The 17,959-nt window shown below is 48.7% G+C and overlaps 19 protein-coding genes across 19 annotated transcripts; 10 read left to right on the top strand and 9 right to left on the bottom strand.

The window, feature by feature from the left end:
• Positions 1–53: 53 nt before the first annotated feature.
• OGAPHI_007314 (uncharacterized protein) lies at positions 54–1,793 on the bottom strand (the record flags this gene model as incomplete). Its single annotated transcript, XM_046208697.1, has 1 exon — positions 54–1,793. The coding sequence occupies one exon, from the start codon at positions 1,791–1,793 to the stop codon at positions 54–56; it is 1,740 nt and encodes a 579-aa protein (XP_046057820.1).
• OGAPHI_007313 (uncharacterized protein) lies at positions 1,054–1,818 on the top strand (the record flags this gene model as incomplete). Its single annotated transcript, XM_046208696.1, has 1 exon — positions 1,054–1,818. The coding sequence occupies one exon, from the start codon at positions 1,054–1,056 to the stop codon at positions 1,816–1,818; it is 765 nt and encodes a 254-aa protein (XP_046057819.1).
• Positions 1,819–1,959: 141 nt separating this feature from the next.
• OGAPHI_007312 (uncharacterized protein) lies at positions 1,960–2,790 on the top strand (the record flags this gene model as incomplete). Its single annotated transcript, XM_046208695.1, has 1 exon — positions 1,960–2,790. One exon carries the CDS (start codon positions 1,960–1,962, stop codon positions 2,788–2,790), a length of 831 nt encoding a protein of 276 aa, XP_046057818.1.
• Positions 2,184–4,430, bottom strand: OGAPHI_007311 (uncharacterized protein; the record flags this gene model as incomplete). Its single annotated transcript, XM_046208694.1, has 3 exons — positions 2,184–2,492; positions 2,593–2,780; positions 2,864–4,430. The coding sequence occupies 3 exons, from the start codon at positions 4,428–4,430 to the stop codon at positions 2,184–2,186; spliced, it is 2,064 nt and encodes a 687-aa protein (XP_046057817.1).
• A 248-nt stretch (positions 4,431–4,678) lies between these two features.
• Positions 4,679–6,234, top strand: OGAPHI_007308 (uncharacterized protein; the record flags this gene model as incomplete). The annotated part of the gene is made up of 2 exons (XM_046208690.1): positions 4,679–4,724; positions 5,357–6,234. The coding sequence occupies 2 exons, from the start codon at positions 4,679–4,681 to the stop codon at positions 6,232–6,234; spliced, it is 924 nt and encodes a 307-aa protein (XP_046057814.1).
• On the bottom strand, positions 4,950–5,243 carry OGAPHI_007310 (uncharacterized protein; the record flags this gene model as incomplete). Its single annotated transcript, XM_046208692.1, has 1 exon — positions 4,950–5,243. The coding sequence occupies one exon, from the start codon at positions 5,241–5,243 to the stop codon at positions 4,950–4,952; it is 294 nt and encodes a 97-aa protein (XP_046057816.1).
• On the bottom strand, positions 5,362–6,216 carry OGAPHI_007309 (uncharacterized protein; the record flags this gene model as incomplete). The annotated part of the gene is made up of 1 exon (XM_046208691.1): positions 5,362–6,216. One exon carries the CDS (start codon positions 6,214–6,216, stop codon positions 5,362–5,364), a length of 855 nt encoding a protein of 284 aa, XP_046057815.1.
• A 381-nt stretch (positions 6,235–6,615) lies between the features above and the next one.
• OGAPHI_007306 (uncharacterized protein) lies at positions 6,616–8,061 on the top strand (the record flags this gene model as incomplete). The annotated part of the gene is made up of 1 exon (XM_046208688.1): positions 6,616–8,061. The coding sequence occupies one exon, from the start codon at positions 6,616–6,618 to the stop codon at positions 8,059–8,061; it is 1,446 nt and encodes a 481-aa protein (XP_046057812.1).
• Positions 7,036–7,520, bottom strand: OGAPHI_007307 (uncharacterized protein; the record flags this gene model as incomplete). Its single annotated transcript, XM_046208689.1, has 2 exons — positions 7,036–7,260; positions 7,395–7,520. 2 exons carry the CDS (start codon positions 7,518–7,520, stop codon positions 7,036–7,038), a joined length of 351 nt encoding a protein of 116 aa, XP_046057813.1.
• Positions 8,062–8,075: 14 nt separating the features above from the next.
• On the bottom strand, positions 8,076–10,450 carry OGAPHI_007305 (uncharacterized protein; the record flags this gene model as incomplete). The annotated part of the gene is made up of 3 exons (XM_046208687.1): positions 8,076–8,927; positions 9,366–9,990; positions 10,281–10,450. The coding sequence occupies 3 exons, from the start codon at positions 10,448–10,450 to the stop codon at positions 8,076–8,078; spliced, it is 1,647 nt and encodes a 548-aa protein (XP_046057811.1).
• Positions 9,069–11,036, top strand: OGAPHI_007304 (uncharacterized protein; the record flags this gene model as incomplete). The annotated part of the gene is made up of 1 exon (XM_046208686.1): positions 9,069–11,036. The coding sequence occupies one exon, from the start codon at positions 9,069–9,071 to the stop codon at positions 11,034–11,036; it is 1,968 nt and encodes a 655-aa protein (XP_046057810.1).
• A 105-nt stretch (positions 11,037–11,141) lies between these two features.
• On the top strand, positions 11,142–12,434 carry OGAPHI_007303 (uncharacterized protein; the record flags this gene model as incomplete). The annotated part of the gene is made up of 1 exon (XM_046208685.1): positions 11,142–12,434. The coding sequence occupies one exon, from the start codon at positions 11,142–11,144 to the stop codon at positions 12,432–12,434; it is 1,293 nt and encodes a 430-aa protein (XP_046057809.1).
• A 150-nt stretch (positions 12,435–12,584) lies between these two features.
• On the bottom strand, positions 12,585–13,549 carry OGAPHI_007302 (uncharacterized protein; the record flags this gene model as incomplete). The annotated part of the gene is made up of 2 exons (XM_046208684.1): positions 12,585–13,053; positions 13,155–13,549. The coding sequence occupies 2 exons, from the start codon at positions 13,547–13,549 to the stop codon at positions 12,585–12,587; spliced, it is 864 nt and encodes a 287-aa protein (XP_046057808.1).
• On the top strand, positions 12,591–13,556 carry OGAPHI_007301 (uncharacterized protein; the record flags this gene model as incomplete). The annotated part of the gene is made up of 1 exon (XM_046208683.1): positions 12,591–13,556. The coding sequence occupies one exon, from the start codon at positions 12,591–12,593 to the stop codon at positions 13,554–13,556; it is 966 nt and encodes a 321-aa protein (XP_046057807.1).
• A 24-nt stretch (positions 13,557–13,580) lies between these two features.
• On the bottom strand, positions 13,581–14,823 carry OGAPHI_007299 (uncharacterized protein; the record flags this gene model as incomplete). The annotated part of the gene is made up of 3 exons (XM_046208680.1): positions 13,581–13,858; positions 13,956–14,364; positions 14,713–14,823. The coding sequence occupies 3 exons, from the start codon at positions 14,821–14,823 to the stop codon at positions 13,581–13,583; spliced, it is 798 nt and encodes a 265-aa protein (XP_046057805.1).
• Positions 13,597–14,466, top strand: OGAPHI_007300 (uncharacterized protein; the record flags this gene model as incomplete). The annotated part of the gene is made up of 1 exon (XM_046208681.1): positions 13,597–14,466. The coding sequence occupies one exon, from the start codon at positions 13,597–13,599 to the stop codon at positions 14,464–14,466; it is 870 nt and encodes a 289-aa protein (XP_046057806.1).
• OGAPHI_007297 (uncharacterized protein) lies at positions 14,584–15,867 on the top strand (the record flags this gene model as incomplete). The annotated part of the gene is made up of 1 exon (XM_046208678.1): positions 14,584–15,867. The coding sequence occupies one exon, from the start codon at positions 14,584–14,586 to the stop codon at positions 15,865–15,867; it is 1,284 nt and encodes a 427-aa protein (XP_046057803.1).
• On the bottom strand, positions 14,884–15,861 carry OGAPHI_007298 (uncharacterized protein; the record flags this gene model as incomplete). Its single annotated transcript, XM_046208679.1, has 2 exons — positions 14,884–15,583; positions 15,692–15,861. The coding sequence occupies 2 exons, from the start codon at positions 15,859–15,861 to the stop codon at positions 14,884–14,886; spliced, it is 870 nt and encodes a 289-aa protein (XP_046057804.1).
• Positions 15,868–15,972: 105 nt separating the features above from the next.
• OGAPHI_007296 (uncharacterized protein) lies at positions 15,973–17,922 on the top strand (the record flags this gene model as incomplete). Its single annotated transcript, XM_046208677.1, has 1 exon — positions 15,973–17,922. One exon carries the CDS (start codon positions 15,973–15,975, stop codon positions 17,920–17,922), a length of 1,950 nt encoding a protein of 649 aa, XP_046057802.1.
• Positions 17,923–17,959: the final 37 nt, after the last annotated feature.

Below are 17,959 nucleotides of genomic sequence, written 5' to 3'. Positions count from 1 at the left end.
CACGGCTGTGCTACGCTACTCATACAAAGATATCTGATATCGATTAAATTGCTTCATCTTCTCATCATATTGGCCAGGTTCTGGAACATCGCGCCCATGTCTGGCTGCTGTCCACCCTGTTGTTGCATCTGCTGCATCGTGGCCATCATCTGGGCCAACATCGCGTTCTGGTCCATGTTGGGAGCAGGCGCAGCAGGAGCAGGCATGCCGCCCATGTTGATCGGCAGGTTGCCTGGGTTCGCCATCATTGGATAGCCCGTAGGAGGCGAGTTCTGGTACCCGTTCGGCGCGTTGCCGCCCACTATCGGAACGCCGTCCGACTTCGGTCCGTTGTGAGTCGAGTTTGTTGGCATCTTCTTCGAAATCGACTTCGAAGACACTCCAGAACCAACCTCAATATCGGGCTCCTCAATAAACAGGCCCGACTGCAACGGCATGCCCGCGGTTCCACCCCACTCGGCAGTGACAATCCACTTCTTATCGGCGTCGGTGAGTCTGCTGATCGGAATCGTGCTCACTCCAGCCTGGTAATCGCAGCAGTCTCTTGGTCCAAAACCGACACCCCATCTGGCACGAAGGCCAGAAGGATGGTGGCTCACGGAAAACGCCTGGATCACAGACTCGGCCTCCGGTCTCGAGTACACCTTGACGAACGCGTGTTTACGCTCGCTGTTCAAAATGACGCTCTGCACCTCTGCGTATGGCCTCAGCTGCTGCATAAGCGTTCTCTCGTCCATGGAATGCGGAACACCTCCAATGAAAATGGTCCGCGAGTACACCTTGATGTAGCCTTGGGGAATGGAAGGGTCGATGAATGGCTTACGTTCTCTGAAATGAGGAGTTCCTGGGATGTTACGCTCCCAGTCTCCAGCAGGAGGCTTGGGTTCCTGGTTTCTTCTGGTTGGCGATCTGGATCTTGGTCTTCTGCCCAACGGGTTCGAGTCTCTATCTCTATAGTTCTGTCTGTTCTGTGTGGCCGAGACCGGTGGCTGGGGTGGCAATCCGTACTGCTGCTGTTGCTGGTAAGTTGGCTGGGCTCCGGAGATTTTATTCATGCTCTGGAGCAGTTGGAAAATAGCGTTAGGGTCCGAGCTGGAAGGAGGAGCAGCAGCAGGCTGTTGTGCAGGCTCGGCAGGAGCTGGAGGAGGCGGAGAAACCATCTTGGCGGAACCAGAACCGGAAACAGGAGACGGAGTCTTTTTGGCCAGGTTTGCAAGGGCCTGTAACACGGAGGTTGGGTCTTTGGACGAGGAGGAGCCTGCAGGAGCAGAAGGCTCGACGGTGGGCTCGACAGCAAACTTGACTCTCTTTTTAGGGGGGGTTCCTGGAGGAGTGGTGGTACGGAAATACTTATCTTTGATGGATGTGATTATCGATTTGTTGAACGTGTCTCCCTTGTCCCATATCTCTACGAGCTTACCAATCTTCTCCTTCACGTCAGGTGAGGAAACAGGCACAGCGTCGTCAACAAGGTTCTCAATCATGGACTGGATCTTGAAGACGGCCGAATTGGCTGTTCCTTCTGGAGAAGACTCGGTAATTTCTGTGGAATCGGACTTGGAGACCTGGTCGATTAATCCTCTCACAATCGCGTCCACAACATACAGTGTACCCAATTTGTTCGAAGCTGGCGTGGCCTTACAACACGAATACAGTTTCGAAACAAGCTTGGACTCTTCAGACACGTTGTTGAGGAAAATCTCTTTTAGTTTCTTGATTCTTGTACCGGAAACTCCTGGCGGTTTCACTCCCGGTAATTCTTTTAATATCGTTTCAAATTCTTCAACAGACATAGGTACAAATACAAATTACTCTTAGGAAGAACAACAGTACAATTCTTGTTAAGAAAATTTTTGCCCGCTGTTTTGCTCTTCATCCACTCTCCCCCTTTTGAGACAGGACACGACTAATTGGTTTGTAGATTAAAAAAAATAAGGCTATATTATTTCCCTTTGTTTAATGTCCTCCACTTTATTGTATGGGCCGCGCATAAGACAGCTGCTTGTCTCGCTGGAGCAGAAAAAGGAGACCGGGCCGCCGCGGAACAAGGAGGTTCTGGCTAAGGTCGCGTTTCTCGGGCTTCTTCTAACCAAACGGGCCAAGCAGCGAAGCAATAGCAGTTCCAGCTCGCTCTCCAGTACACCCACGCTGTATTCACCGGAACAGCGAAGTCGTGCCAACAGTCATTCCGTTTCAGGGCCGCTGGTAACGTACGACCAGCGAACCACTTTGAAATGGATAGATAGATACAACAAGTTCGAGTCTGGGTTGCTGGACAGCCTAGAGTCGCTTGTTTCGCTGTTTGACAACTTCACCATGTTCCAGAACGTGATCAAGAACTCGCGGTTTGCCACCAAGTTCAAGTCGCTCGAGTCGGTGGTGCAGAACCTGTCGAAAGTGTACTTTATTATTGTGCTTCTGAACATGAAGAACCTGATAGTGCGGCTGGTCAAGTTGAACAAGCTGATCCGCATGGTCGAGATGGAGTCTGCCTTGGTTTCGCGCACCACGAAATACCAGTTGCGGGCCGATAGTCCTGTTCCGGAACGGGACAACCTGGTTCTGCTGTACACCGAGAAGTTCAAGACGTACTTGGAACTGATTGGCTACGCGAACGAGCTGGTTCTTAATCTGAGCCTCATTTTCACCAACTTTGAGCTCCCAAAGCTGGTTTCGCGGCTGGTGAACCTGATCAGCTGGATCACGAGCGTTTACAGACTCAGCAAGGACGACGACGAGGCCACGCAAACAGACCAAACGATCCAACAGATCCAAAAACGCTACTCATAAAGACTAATGGAATATGTATAATGTTTATCATAATGCTAACGACATCGTAATTAATTGTGTGCGCTTCTCTCACTCTTTCGGGACTTCATCATCCAGCCAAAGAACCGGCTGGCCCCGCTATAACTGTTGGAGCTGGCTTTCTTGGATTCATAACTAGTGAAATTGACAAAGCTCGTGCTTTTGCTCTTGGAATGCTTATTAACATGGGCATGATTCGGGATACTAGACAGGGCCTGTTTGGGCTCGACGACCTCGACCATCGGGCCGGGCTCACCAATCACCTCTTCGGTGAGCGTTTGGTCGTCGAAAAGGAGTGTGGAGTCGTTGGCATGTCCGCGGTCGCTCAGACCGAATATCTCGTCGGTGGTTTTCTCAATGATGGAAGCATTATTTGCAGTCGACAACACAGACGACTTGCGTCGATGATGGAACTTGGAGGAAAGAACGCTGAACAGCGAGCTGCTGCGTGTGTGAGACCCTTTATGTTGTTGTATAGGCGACGGTTCCGGTTTCGAGACATCGACACTCGGAGACTCGTACGAAGTGGAGTTTTCCGACATGGACATCGACTTGGAGTAGTCGCTGTCTCTGTGGAACGACTTGGGGATCTCGTACACGATTGGCTCGAACTGGAACGGGCCTTTTTGCTGCGGCGTGGTAAGCTTGGAGTTCCGCACAGGCGAGCGGGATTTGGAAGCTGCACGCAAAGCAGACGAAGGAGACGAGCAAGAAGAGGGAGGCATTAAGATTGGTCTGCGACCAAACCGGTCGGAGTCTGCGGTGGCAGAGCTCGACGGGGTGGAGGTTGCCTGGGTATTGAGTTTCTGTTGAGAGTTGAAGTATAGTTGGTATCTGACTTTTCCACGCAAGCTGGAGATGCTTGTGGTATTAAAATTGGCCATGTTCTTTTGCAGAACCCCGCCGGTATTGAGGGAATTGCTGGAGCTTAGCGAATTAAGCGAGTTGGAGGAGCAATTATCGTTCATAATGATTCCGGCCATTAGAGGGGTGTTTTTCGCGGAATTCGAGTAGGACAAATCGGACGTTTCTGAGGGGACTTTGGATAACAGTTGGTCGCCGTCCTCGATGTCCTCCTCCGTGATGCCCTCTGCGATTGCCACATCATTTTTCGTCGGCGAGTGCAACAAAGAGTGTTTGGGTATATGGAAGCTTTCCAGCTCCGGGGCAGACATGGTTCTGGTGCTTTTTTTAGCAGGCTGACGCGAGCCAGTGAACACGTCGTCCAGGTCGATCAGAGCTCTTGGTAGGCCCGAGCCGGACTCGAATGTCGTGTCCTCGGTGATAAAGTACCTTGTTTTTGACTCGTCACCCCCGGAAAATTTATCGCTGTGTACGGAAGATGGTGTGGTGTTGAGAGGAATTTTCGGTCTGTTGGTGAAAAGCGCATCGTCGTTCAACGACTGAGAGTGCGGGCTCTTCACAGGAGAGCCGCTCAAAGACACAGCCAGTGAGCTGGACGAGGAGCCAGGAACCGGTTTCCCCAGCACAGGCGGTAAAAGTCCAAACTCCTGAACATCAAAGTCGCCCGATATCGCTGCGGAACGACGGTGCCGGTGACCGCGTCTAATCGGCGGCTTGAGCTCGTGCTGCTGATTAGGAGAAGATGGAGGCGAACTCATGGCGATACCATAAGCGTGCGGGTGGAAGCGAACGACAAAGAAGGAATATTGCGGAAAGCAGCAAACAAGTAAATAATGTTTTCCTTTCGCACAGGTTATGAAGACTTCTAATAAAAAAAAAAGAAATGAACGAGCTATTAAACGGAGAACCACAGGAGATAAAAATTTCTTAGTTCGGCAAGAAGATCTTAAACTTTACGCAGGATGCAAGATCGCGTGCATGTCAAAGCTTCAATTCTCAGGGGAAGATGGGCCACACTAAGAGCATGGAATTTCCATGCCGGTCCCATACAAGTACAAAGTGTTTCCAATTGAGCTCCGCCATCGATCAATCAGGAACTTCTCGGGAAATATAATACATGTTGTGTGATGCGTTTCCGAAAACAGTCCAGATTCGAAACACATCAATTCCATATGCAGCAACTCCAAAAACCCAATCCATCACATTTTTTGGCTCTTTATTTTTAGCATTACGTATCACATTATGTAAGGAAGGCTTAAGCCCGCTCCAGCACCTCCCTATTCTGCCGTTTTCGAGAGCTCTGCAAGCACGTCCAGCTCCTTGCGTTTCTTCTGCTTCATGGCCCAGGAATCACCTCCGTGATAGACCGCTCCCGGCCCCAACTGCGCCTTAATCTGCTTGAACTTGGCCGCCAGGGCTGCTTGCACTTGCGACCCGTTAAAATTGTTCACCGGGACATACGACCCAGACTGGCTCTTTGGCGGCTGCTTGGCAGGCTTCTGCGAAGGCTTCGGTGCAATCGCGGCAGCCCACGGCTGCTTGGCCTGTGGCTTAGACGCGGCAGATGACATTGGACTTTAAATGATCTAGAAAGTAAACTCGAATTTTTTCGACACTACAATTTAGCCTGTTTCGAGGCGGTGTACGGGTGGTGATATAGATTGGACTAGAATCTCTGATTAAGTCTATTTAAGCAGAGAAGGAGAGAGACAGACCGAGCTTGTGAGCAGACTCGCCAAGCTTGAGGGTGTCGAAAGCACCTCCAAGACCCAGGGTGACGCCAGGTCTAAGTTGTTGGGAGTAAGCCAGAGCCAAGATACCGGAGTCGGCAAGCTTAGCCTTGACGAAAGAGGTGCTGTCCAGGCTGTACTTGGTGGCAACCTCAACGGCGACTGGGTTGGAGCCGGAAGCAGACTTGGAGTCGAAAGTACCCTTGGTTCCGACCTCGAGTTGAGGGGAAACCTTGTGGTAGTAACCGGCAGCGAAAACGGAAAGGTTGCTAGCGGCAGTCAAGGAAACAGCGTAAGATGGAGCCTTGTAACCAACAGCAGCAGAGTAGCCGGTCAAAGTGGCGGACTTAACGTCGTAGGACAGAGAAGCACCGGTGGTGAAGCCGTCTTGGCCGACGGTCAAGTCACCGTTGAAGATTGGGCCCTTGAGCAAGTCAACGAAAGCACGGGCGTTGATGGACTGCTGAGCAAAGTACAAGTTCAACTTGGCGGATCTGTTTCCACCAGGAACAGCACTGGTGACCAATTCAGACTTGAGACCTGGAGACAGAGCGTCAACAAGCTCAATCTTAGTGTCCAAGGCGTTGGCAGTGTTCCAGCCTTGGGTCAATGTCAAACCGGTGCTCTTGTCTGTGTATTTACCTTCCAAAGAAGCAGAGGTCTTTCCACCGGAAGCCTTACCCTTGGTGGTGAAAGCGACACCGTTTGGAGCGACGGTCTTAAGGTCCAATGCCACTGGGGTGAAGTGGTAGAAGTCCTTTCCGAGGATATCGTTGGTTGGTTTAGCAATGTCAGAGAATGCTGGTGGGGCCATTTTGTAAAAGTTGGGTAATTTAGGAAAACAAATTATTTGCCTTAATAAATGTATCCACGGTTTTTCCCCGCCACGATCGATTTGGTTGGACAGCGAGCCATCTCACATGCTTGCGGGTCACGTGTATCCAACAAAAAAATTAATTCAATTCAAAGGACGAAAAATTAGCGCCAACTTTCGAGAGCGAGCCTAAAATGCGCAGAACCGGAAAACGGAAACCCAAACACAAACAAACAAACAAACTCTAAATTAAAACTGATTTTTTTTTTTGCTCGTGCCTCGTGATAGCGAATCACATGACCGCATTGTGTCCGGTAACGGTGACCTGATGCGGTGGTGCGGCTATTGTTGCATAAACCAGTCAAATTTTTTTAAGACCCTCGTGAAATATCTTAACCTATGAATCATCTTGTTTCTCGCGCTGTTTGGGCCGACGAACGGCTGTATGACGGTGCCACCGTTTTAACGCTGATTGTCGGCACATGTCTTGTGCTGATAATGTGTTTCGGGCTGGCATACCTGTACTCGGGACTCGCCAGAAGAAAGTCTGCCTTACATATGATATTTATAACGTTTGCGGCCATTTGCATCTCCCAGTTCCAGTGGTATTTCTGGGGATACTCCTTAGCTTTCTCCAGCACGGCTTCCAACAAGTTCATTGGCAATCTACACAACTTTGGGTACCAAAACCTCGGAACTCTGACCCAACTAAGTGACCGAGACGGATATCCAGAAATGGCCTTTGCCAACTTCCAAGGAATGTTCTCCACCATCACCGTTTGCATCTTGCTCGGAGCAGTGTGCGAAAGGGGACGGGTGCTACCTGCCATGGTGTTCTCTTTCCTGTGGCTGACCTTGGTCTACTGCCCTGTCGCATATTGGGTTTGGGGTCCAGACGGCTGGGCCCATAACTGGGGGGTTCTTGATTACGCTGGGGGTGGCCCTGTCGAGATCCTGTCTGGTTTTGGAGGCTTTGTTGTTTCTTATTTTCTCGGAGAGCGCAGTCAGCATCTGATGGTCAACTTCAGACCTCACAACGTTTCGCTAATTACCATCGGAACAGCAATGTTGTGGTTTGGGTGGCTCGGTTTCAACGGCCTCACCTGTGTTGAGCCATCGTACAAGTCCATTTATGCCATCATGAACTCGAACCTGTGTGCTGCGTTTGGTGGAATTACTTGGTGTTTGCTCGATTTCCGCATTAACCACCATTTCTCCGCTGTTGGTCTGTGCTCCGGAATAATTTCCGGACTGGTGGCTGCTACGCCAACGTCGGGTTGCATTCCGCTATGGGCCTCGGTCATCTTGGGAATAGTGACCGGACTGGTGTGTAACTACGCCACCAAGATCAAAGTTTGGATGCGGGTCGACGATAGTTTGGATGTTATGGCAGAGCACGGAATGGCTGGTGTTCTGGGACTGATTGTCGGAAACGCCTTCTTTGCCTCATCAGAGGTGCTTGGCTACGACGGCTACACAGACCACCCGGGCGGATGGTACAATCGCAACTGGAAACAGATGTATAAACAGATTGCCTATGTCGGGGCAGTTGGAGGCTGGTGCGTGGTGGTCACGGGTATCATCTGCATCGTGATCAACCGGATTCCGGGCCTCAACATGCGTGCGAGCGAGGAGGGCGAGCAAAACGGAATGGACGAGAACCAAATCGGCGAATTTGCATACGATTACGTCGAGGTGAGACGTAATTTCTTCGACCTCCACACCATGTCGCCAACAAACGATCAACTAGAACGTTTCAACAAGGTGGAGCAGATCGACCAGGCCGACCAGGAGCCTATTGAACTGGGAGCCACCGACGAAACCGTCAAGGAGAAAGATACATAGTTTTTTTTTAGAGTTTATCCTGTTCGTATGAAATCCGGTTTCCGGTCAGCATCGATCTTGACGATCGGTTTAAACATTTCAATAAACTCCAGGTCTCCTTCACCTTTCTCTCTTGCGAACTTGGCGTACTCGTCAAACGTCCCGCTCAAGTTCCACCCTTGTAGAAACTTGCGAATCAGCCCAACAAGCACTCCGACCCGATGTTTCCCCTTGTTGGAGTGGATGAGAATCGGGTAATTTTCTTTATTCGCAACCAGATTCAAAACCGTGTTCAAAGCCACCTCGTCGTTGAACAAATGCGACGTGCCAAACGTAGACGGCGGCTTCATTTTGAAAAACCGGAAACTTATCGTTCGCTCGCCAGAATGGTCCGCTATCCACTTGTAGTAGTCGTAGTTGTCCGTCTTGTCTCCAAGATATATGATGGTCTTTAAATTGAGCGTATCCAGGAACTCAAAGTTGTTCGGCTGGGGATGACCTGACCGATACAATTCGGCCTCCACAATAGCAAAATTGATAGGCGGGACATACCTCGGACGGTCGTCTTTGATCTTTAATGCGGTATACCGGTGGCGACGGGCTATCTCTTGCGAATCGTCTATTTTGCTGCGACCAAGGCTGCTTGCGAGGTCCGAGTCGATCGTCTCCTCGACCAGGTCGGATTGCGTTCGAAGTAGATATTTGCGAGCATCGTACTGGCGCAACTGGTCCAATATTTGGTCTCCTTGAGACAACATGTGAATGCTTAATGAATTTGGTGCAGAGGTGTAACAAAATAACCCAATTGTTATTTTTTTTTTTCCTTCACGCATGGTGTAGAGATGGAACTTCCAACTTTTGTTTGTATTTGTTTTAAGCCCTCTTCTCTAGTCGAGTTGAAAATCAATTAATTCCAGACAATTCAAGCATATACCGTGTCGCATAGATACTAAGAATAGCCTACTCATTGCAGCTGGCGTTTAATTTTCTTTTATTGTCTGTTGTCATTCGCTTCGCATTCGTGTCCAATGTTGATGGCTAGAATCAGAGTCGGGCTTGTTTTGATAGCGCTTCTGTGTTGGCCCGCTCTTTGTACGGCGTTCAAACTACAGAAGCCATCGTGGAGCCTTCCATGGGAAAGAAAATATTATAAACAAGGCGAGAAGGTAGAATTGCTGGTCAATACCGTGGAGTCTGAAAATACACAACTTCCTTATGCATACTATAAGTTGCCGTTTGTCTGTCCTCCAACCAAAGACTCGCGTCCAGTCCACTTGTCGCTGGGCGAGGTGTTGAACGGTGATCGAATCTGGCAGTCAGATTACCATCTCAAATTTCAGGAGGATGAACCCTGTGTGCGACTTTGTGATAGAGTGATCAGAACCAACGGGTTGAAGCGCGCAGACGAACTCATCAAGAACGAGTACATGGTCGAGTGGATCATCGATGGCCTCCCAGGTGCCACAACTTTTAGCAAACCTGCCAAGGGAAAAGAAAAGTCCGAAAAGTACTATGTTGCTGGATTTCCCCTTGGTTTTGTCGAGAACGGAGTTAGCTACCTTCATAATCATGTTATGTTGGTTATTAGATGGCACAAAGAGAGCGGAAAGACTGACCAAAAGGCTATTGTCGGATTTGAGGTTTATCCAAAGTCTGTTTCCGATTTCCGCTGCCCTGGTGCATCCAAGAATTACGCCAACTTTGCCATTAATCCAAATGCTAAGGACAAGGTGGTGGTGCCTTTCACATACTCTGTCTACTGGCGTGAGGAGGTGGACGTCAATTACGAAAATAGATGGAAGATGTTCAGAACTCCTGGAGGAGCATCCCATGACAGCAAAATGCACTGGTTTGCTTTGGTCAACTCTATGGTTGTTGCATCCCTTGTGTCCCTGGCCGTGTCGATCGTGTTCTTGAGAACTGTCAAGAGCGACTTCAAGGCACACTTTCCTAAAGACTCATTCACAGAAAAATTAGACTCATTAGTTGGACCAGTGGACGACGACAAGAGTAAAAAGGGTTGGAAAGCTTTGGCTCGGGACGTTTTTGTGCAACCAACTTTGCCAGTGATTTTGAGTATTCTTGGTGGCTCTGGTGTTCAGCTATCTTTGACCTTATTTGGTGTTTCTATTCTCTGCACTGCTGGTATCTCCGGACCAAACAACACAATTCTAACCACCTCGATAACGACTTTCGTTATTGCAGGTTTCTTCTCGGGTTTCGCCGGAGTTCAATTTTACAAGACGTTCACCCACAGACAAAGAGCTTCCTGGAGAACAGTGTCGTTTTTGTCTGGAAGTTTGCTAAGTGGATTTGTGCTGATCGTCCTATTCGTCCTCAACATCATAATTTGGGCTAAAGACTCGTCTTTAGCATTACCGTTCGGAACGATTTTGGCTTTAATTTTCATATATGTCCTGTTGCAGATCCCTATCTCTCTTCTGGGTGGTTACATCTCCCAGAAGGTGGATGTTCTGGGAAGACTCATCAAGGAGAAGCCAAGAACTACCGAGAAACACACCGAAATCTTGAAAGCCATTCCAAGACAGCCATTCTACAACAAACTCAAGTATTCTCTACCGCTTTTCGGATTGTTCCCATTTGGAATCATTTTTGTTGAACTATTGTTCTTGTTCAAGTCGTTGTGGGTCGAGAAGCTGTCCTTCTACTACATGTACGGATTCCTCTCGTTCACCGCGTTCCTTTTGTATGTGGTTGTGATTGAGATCAGCATCATTTCCACATACTTGAGACTTAATTCCGGAGATTACTACAATTGGCAATGGAAGTCTTTCATTACAAGTGCGGGATCTATCTTCATTTACCTTCTCGGTTATTCGATTTACTATTTGATATTCCATATGAAAGTCGTTGATATCGTGTCTCCGCTCATCTACTTGGTGTATGCTACCATGATGGATCTTATGGTCGGAGTTTCCTGTGGTGCTATTGGATTATTGGCCTCCACACTCTTCGTCTACAAGATATATTCGTGATTGTTGTGGTTTATAGATAGACACTAAATAAATATATCCCCGCTTATCTAAGCAACATTTACATATTTTTCTCCATCCTCAAATTTCGTGTAACGCGTTTCAACCATGCCTAACCTTGAGAACTCGTCCCCTGGTGAAACTGAGATGACTCCAGAGCCTTCTTCTCAGCCGAATCACGAGCTTTCATCTCCTGTTGCGGATGTTTCGTTGAAGAATTACAAGCCGTCGACCGCTGACATGGTTTATTATTACGAGCATTTTCTACCATTCAAGTCGATCTTTTTGTGGCTGAATCATTCCCAGGCCACCCAGACCGATTTCACCATGCGTGAGTTCGCGTTCGAGTACAAGTCTGGCGCGTACCAGCGGTACAACTCGTTCCATTCGGTGAGCGAGTTCAAACAAACGGTGATCAAGGCCCAACCGACGCGGTTTGAGGTTGGAGCAGTTTATCCCGTGGAGCCTCGGATGCGCAAGAGTGTTTCGAAAGTGCTTATGAAGCCTCAGGCCAAGGAGTTTGTACTGGATATCGATTTGACCGACTACGACGACGTGCGGACCTGCTGCTCCGGCACAGGCATCTGTCCCAAGTGTTGGAGATTCATCACTCTGGCAGTGAAGATTGTCCATCGTGCTCTGCGTGAGGACTTCGGATTTGAGCACATGATCTGGGTGTTTTCGGGAAGAAGAGGAGTGCATTGCTGGGTCAGCGATTACCGCGCGCGTATTCTGGACGAGACCAGACGACGTGCTATTGTGGAGTACTTGGATGTTTTGAACGTCAAGTCCAAGAAGACGCTAAGTTTGAAGAAGCCGTACCATCCACACGTGGAGCGTGCTTTCGACGTGCTACGAGACGAGTTTGTGGACCTGATTCTGAAAGTTCAGGACCCATGGAGCATTCCAGAGAGAGCAGAAAGCATGGCCAGATCTCTGCCTGACTACAAACTGGCCAGCACATTAATCAAGCACTGGAAAGAAGAGCCAGATAGAAGCAGCGCAGACAAATGGCGCGATGTCGACACGTTCTACCAGCAGCTCAAGATACGATCGTTTGATTTGCAGGATTGGAAGAAAGAAACCATCTTTGCAACCATGTATCCGCGTCTTGATGTGGAAGTTTCGCGTCAAATGAACCATTTACTAAAGTCTCCGTTTTGTATCCATCCGGGAACGGGAAACGTGTGTGTTCCTTTTGATCCGTCAGAAAAGGAGTTTGACCCGTTCGTGGACACGGCCAACCTGGGGTCTTTGGTTGGCAGCAACGAGACAGATTGGCAAAAAACAGAGCTCAAAAATAGCATCGATTTATTTAACAAGTTTGTCAACGGTCTCGTCAACGAGGAGATGAGACAGAAGAGAAACAGAGAGGACGAGAAGGAGAACCTGGAGTTTTAAATAGAATTGATTTAATTTGATATCAGTTTTCGCTATTTCTTGCCGTTAAAAAAAATCTCAGAATTGGCTGTGTTTCTTCTAACGGAAGGAGATAGGATGTCAAACACTAGCTATAAATGGAGGGGAATCCGCTCCCAAACGAGCTAATTGTCAACTATGAGTGAAATCCAATACAATTACGCGGAATCGCGTAAAGTGACTGTTATCAAGGCTCCTTTCAGCGGAGGCCAGAGAAAAGGAGGAGTCGACGAGGCTCCTGATAAGCTTGAGGAGTTTGGTCTGTTGACCGACATCGAGCAGTTGGGCTGGACTTACTCGATCGCCGACCCGCTGGCCAAGTTCGATCTCAAGAGCCAAAAGGCAGACCCAACCGACGTTTACGGTAACGTTTTGAGACCAAAGATGGTGAGCGAGAGCTGTGAGGCCATTTTCGAGTCTTCTGTTGAGGCCCGCAAAAACGGCACGTTGCCGCTTACTGTGGGCGGTGACCACTCCATCGGCATGTCCACGCTTCTGGCGTTTGTGAACCAGAACCCAGACGGAGGTATTCTGTGGATCGACGCCCATGCCGACCTCAACACCCCAGAAACCACTCCATCTGGTAACTTGCACGGTCTTCCTGTCGCTTTCGCCATGGGGCTCAAGGAGGAGAACTGGCCGCCACACTTCGACTGGATCAAGAAGCTGCCTCACAAGGTCAAGCCTTCCCAGATTGCATACATCGGACTGAGAGACGTGGACGCTGGAGAAAAGAAGTACATCCGTGATTTGGGAATCACGGCCTTCTCCATGTACCATGTGGATAAATACGGCATCAACAAGGTGCTCGAGATGGCCCTCGAAAAGGTGAACCCTTCGGGAAAGAACCCTGTGCATGTGAGTTTCGACGTGGACGCCATTGACCCACTGTACGTCGCTGCTACTGGTACCCCGGTGCGAGGTGGTCTTTCTCTCAGAGAAGGATTATTCATAATGGAAGAAGTTGCTGCCACCGGTAACCTTGCTGGTCTCGACATTGTCGAAGTCAACCCAGCATTAGCATCTACAGAAACCCATATTTTGGACACCGTGAACGCTGGTCTTTCGATTGCCAGATGCGGACTCGGTGAAACCATTTTTTAAACATATTATGTAATTAAATCTTAGTCATTTTTCAGATCTCATGGTTGAAGAAGAAGTCAGACATCCTCCGAGATATGCGGGCTTTATTGCCGGTGTGTTTTCGGGAATGATGAAAAATGCTGTTGGGCATCCGTTTGACTCGGTCAAAGTCCGTCTGCAGACCTCCGATGGACGGTTCAAAGGTCCTTTAGATTGTACGTTGAAGACTCTCCGATACGAAGGTATTCGCGGTTTGTACAAAGGCTTCACTCCTCCTCTGGTAGGATGGGTGCTCATGGACTCTGTCATGCTTGGATCTCTCACTGTGTACCGTCGGCTGGTGAAAGACTACATCTATCCCGACGAAAAGAAGATGCCTGTCATCGGCCACTCTTTAGCAGGTTTAGGAGCAGGAATAACCGTGTCTTTTGTTGCGGCACCAATAGAGCAACTCAAGGCCAGACTTCAAGTGCAATACGACGCCAAGTCCAAAGTGTACACGGGTCCTATCGATTGTCTTGTCAAGCTGGTCAAACACGACGGACTGCGGACCATCTACAAAGGTCTTATTCCAACCATGATTTTCAGATCCAACTTTGTGGTTCTGTGGGCGGCGTACGAGGTGCTGACCAACTGGTTCAAGGCCAACACGCAGCTCAGCAACGCCGCAATCAACTTCTGGGCAGGCGGGTTCAGCGCGTCGTGTTTCTGGGTCACCGCGTACCCGGCCGACGTTGTGAAAAATGTCATTATGACCGATAGCGTGGAGAATCCAAAGCTCAAGAAATACTCGGACGCTGTGAAGTACGTTTACAACGAGCGAGGAGGGCTGCGCGGGTTCACGAGAGGATTTGTGCCGAGTATCCTGCGTAGTTTCCCGGCCAACGCAGCCGCCCTGGCAACGTTCGAAGCGGTGATGAGACTTCTATAGTGTAATATTACGTAACCGGACCGGAAACGGTGAGGAAAAAATTGGGTGGAGGCAGGATTTGGGCGGTTGGGAGCAGCGCGTTAAATAACTCCCTTTTTCTCACTGGTACTCTACATCATGAAATTTACAACAGCTTTCACCATAGTCGGTGCATTGTCAGCATGGCTTGCAAATGCAGCCGACGATAACGAAACAGACCATAGCGTTACCGAAATCGAGCCAAAGTGCTTCAAGCAGAACTACTACATCAACGCCGCTGGAGATATGAAGGACCTCCACGACTGCCAGATCATCTCTGGAAACATCTTCGTCAAGGGCTACGACTCCGATAGCCTGGATCTGGGATCTATTTCCCATATTAAGGGATCTCTGAGTATTGCAAACGCCAGTAGCTTGTTGAGAATCGAAGGAGTGGAGCTATCTACTATCGACGGAACGTTTGCTCTCGACACTCTGACGTCCTTGGCCTCTATTTCTCTGCCTAAGTTGGAGAGTATCGATACCATCTCGTGGAAAGTGCTCCCTATTCTTAGCGCTGTGAATCTGGATAAGGGAATCAAACACATCAACTCTGTGGTGATGAGTGACACCTCTTTGACGGGCTTTTCTGGATTCAACGTGGAGTCCTTGAAAGTTCTCAACATCAACAACAACAGATTTCTGGAGAGAATCGATTCCTCGGTCAAGGAGATCACCGACACTTTGCTGATTACGGCCAACGCCAGAAACTTGCAGGTTTCTCTTCCTGAACTGACTTGGGCTCACACGATCACCATCAAGGACACCAACAACCTGAACTTGGACAGCTTGCAGGTTGTCGAGAACTCTGCCCAATTCATCAACAACAGATTCAGCGACCTCAAGCTGCCTAAGCTCAAGTCGACTGGAACCACCTTGAGTGTGATCAATAATAAAAACGTGAGGACCATCGAGTTCCCATCTCTGGCTGAAGTCGGAGGTGGACTGATGATCATCGACAACGACTTGATCACCAAGGTTGACTTCTTCCCTGTTCTGCGTGCTATTGGAGGAGCCATCGAGTTCCACGGAAACATTGACGCCAGTGGCTTTAAGCAGCTCAAAGTTGTCAAGGGAAGCGCCATTATCAAATCCACGTCTGCCGAGTTCGACTGCAACAAGTGGATCAAGGAGGAAGTGAGCAACGTTGTCAGAGGAGGCAAGATCGAGTGTGGTTCTGGCTCTTCTCGTTCCACAGAGGTTCTACTTGTCGACGAATCTGGAGATATCACCAAAGGAACTCCGGGAGTCAACAGTGGAGTCGCAGAGCAGGATAAATCCAAAAAGACCGTTGTCAAGAGCGGAACTTCCGTTTCTTACAAGGTGGGTTTCTCTGCAATTGTGACTGGTCTTGCAATGTCGTGGTTGGCTATCCATCTTTAAACGTGGTTTACTGAATTTAAGTGACTTATCTGTATTTCCCCGGACGGCGTGTCCGGCCAAAAATGAAATTTACAAGCTATCTAATGTTTTCTCTTTTTTCTTTCTATGGAGGACCAAGGTATAAAAGCTGAAGATCCCAATGGCGACTGCGCCATTGCAACTACCCCACGGTCCGATACCAGTGGTAGTAGTCCCATCCTAGGCATGAAGAGGCCGATCGCGCAAAGCTTCGGGTCCTATGCAATTTCTGCTAAAAATACAGTAACCGACTCGTTGTTGAGCGAGATCGACTCTGACCTAGCGAAATCGAGCAAAAAGAAACGCCGGATTTTCAGCTGCGACAGCTGTCGGAAGCTCAAGACCAAGTGCGACTACAGTCCGGGCGAAGGAAGCTGTAAACGTTGTCACCGGCTCAGATTGGACTGTTCGCTTGCGAGCGAGTCCGGGATCCGTCAAGAGGTTGAAACCACACCCGTTTCCACCCGAGATGATTCCCGACTCAGCCGCATTGAGCAAACAGTCGATTCTTTCAACGGCAAGCTGAGCTCGTTGCTCGAACTGGTGAAGCAATCGCTTGGTTCCGGCAACCAGCTGGACTTTTCTGTTTCTCCCGAAAACGAGCTGTTATCTAATTACGACGTTTTGGCGCCGCTCAATGTCATCAAACAGATCGACTCCAAGCTGTTTCATCGCCCGAATAAGAGAGACCCTTTCAAGCGGGCTTGCGATCAGTTCTTGAAGTTCTACTTCCAGAAAGAGCAGCTGTGTCTCGAACTTTCACGGAGTTTTCTTGAAATATCTCATTTCTGGATCATTCCTGGAGGTATCACATCTATAGACCGCAAATACGTGCTGGACCACCCATTCATCACTTGTGTTTTTGTCATTTTGGCCATGTGCTTTGACGAAAATTACAAGTACGTTGACGAACAAAATGAACTCTACATGCTCACCACCAAACTGCTTGGAGTCGCGCTAGTCACTGAACCGCTCAGCGACCATGACATCGAGGCAATCTTATACATCTCGTTGTACAATATCGCGCGCAAACCAAAACAATCCGAATTTGATAGCTGGCTTCTTTCAAGTATCGGTCTAAAGCACTTGATGATATCCATCGACTTTAAAAACCTGAGTCATAGGGTGTCTATGAATATATTCAATGCGGACGACCTTTTTCACTTGCGGATCTTCAATTCTATGTGTTCGTGCCACTTCCAGAGCTCGATAGGCTACGGTAGACCGATCATGCTGACATCTACTTACCTTGAGCTTCGTGACCTGACGTTGAAATTCCCTAAAGCCACTTTTGGGGACGCTATCAAGGTCGCCGAGATTGAGCTGTATCTGCTGCTTTCGCGTGGACTCGCAGACTCGTCGCTGGCGTACAGTTTGAAAAACGACCTGCTGTATTACTCGGAGTTCAACGATTGGCAGGAACAATGGTCGAAAATCATCCAGAAGGACGTATCGCAGATGCTTACATTTGCGTACAACTTTGCACACATTATGTTGGCTCGGAAAGCTGCGCAAAAGTCCGAATCTAACGGTCCCGATCCGTTGATTTGCTACAATACTGCCTGCCACTACTCATTTGAGACATTGAACAGGTTCTTATTGCTTTCCAACAGTCTGGTCAAGGGCTCGCCATCTTTCCAATTGAATCAGGTCGTCTACTCAAGCATTACCTTATGTGATTACATGGAGGTGATGAAGCCGAACGAAAGAAGAACGTCATTAAACTTGATCTCCAAAGTTTATTGGCATTTGAATAAAGTTGGTGAAAAAATGAACGACGCGACCGATACAATAGCGAAAATCATCCACAAGCTCGTGGATACCGCTAACAATGCGCAATTCCCAAAGTCTACGCCTCACAAATTGTCGCAAAACCGGGAAAGACTTTCGGTAGCAGCGTTGCCGAAATCTGTTACGGATCAATTATATAGCCCGCCCAAGCCCCAAACCGAAATTGAAGAGTATGAATTCAAATTGCCGGATGTTGCCGATTTCGACAACTTTGAAGATTTCTTCAGGGGTTTGTTTGATAAATAGAACTGTCGGTGCTAAATATACAACCAGTCCCAGGCTG

This window comes from Ogataea philodendri, assembly GCF_020536065.1.
Source record: "Ogataea philodendri strain CBS6075 chromosome Unknown scaffold12, whole genome shotgun sequence".
Taxonomy (NCBI): domain Eukaryota; kingdom Fungi; phylum Ascomycota; class Pichiomycetes; order Pichiales; family Pichiaceae; genus Ogataea; species Ogataea philodendri.
The sequence above is the reverse complement of the archived record's forward strand: the minus strand, read 5'-3'. Positions and strand labels throughout refer to the sequence as shown.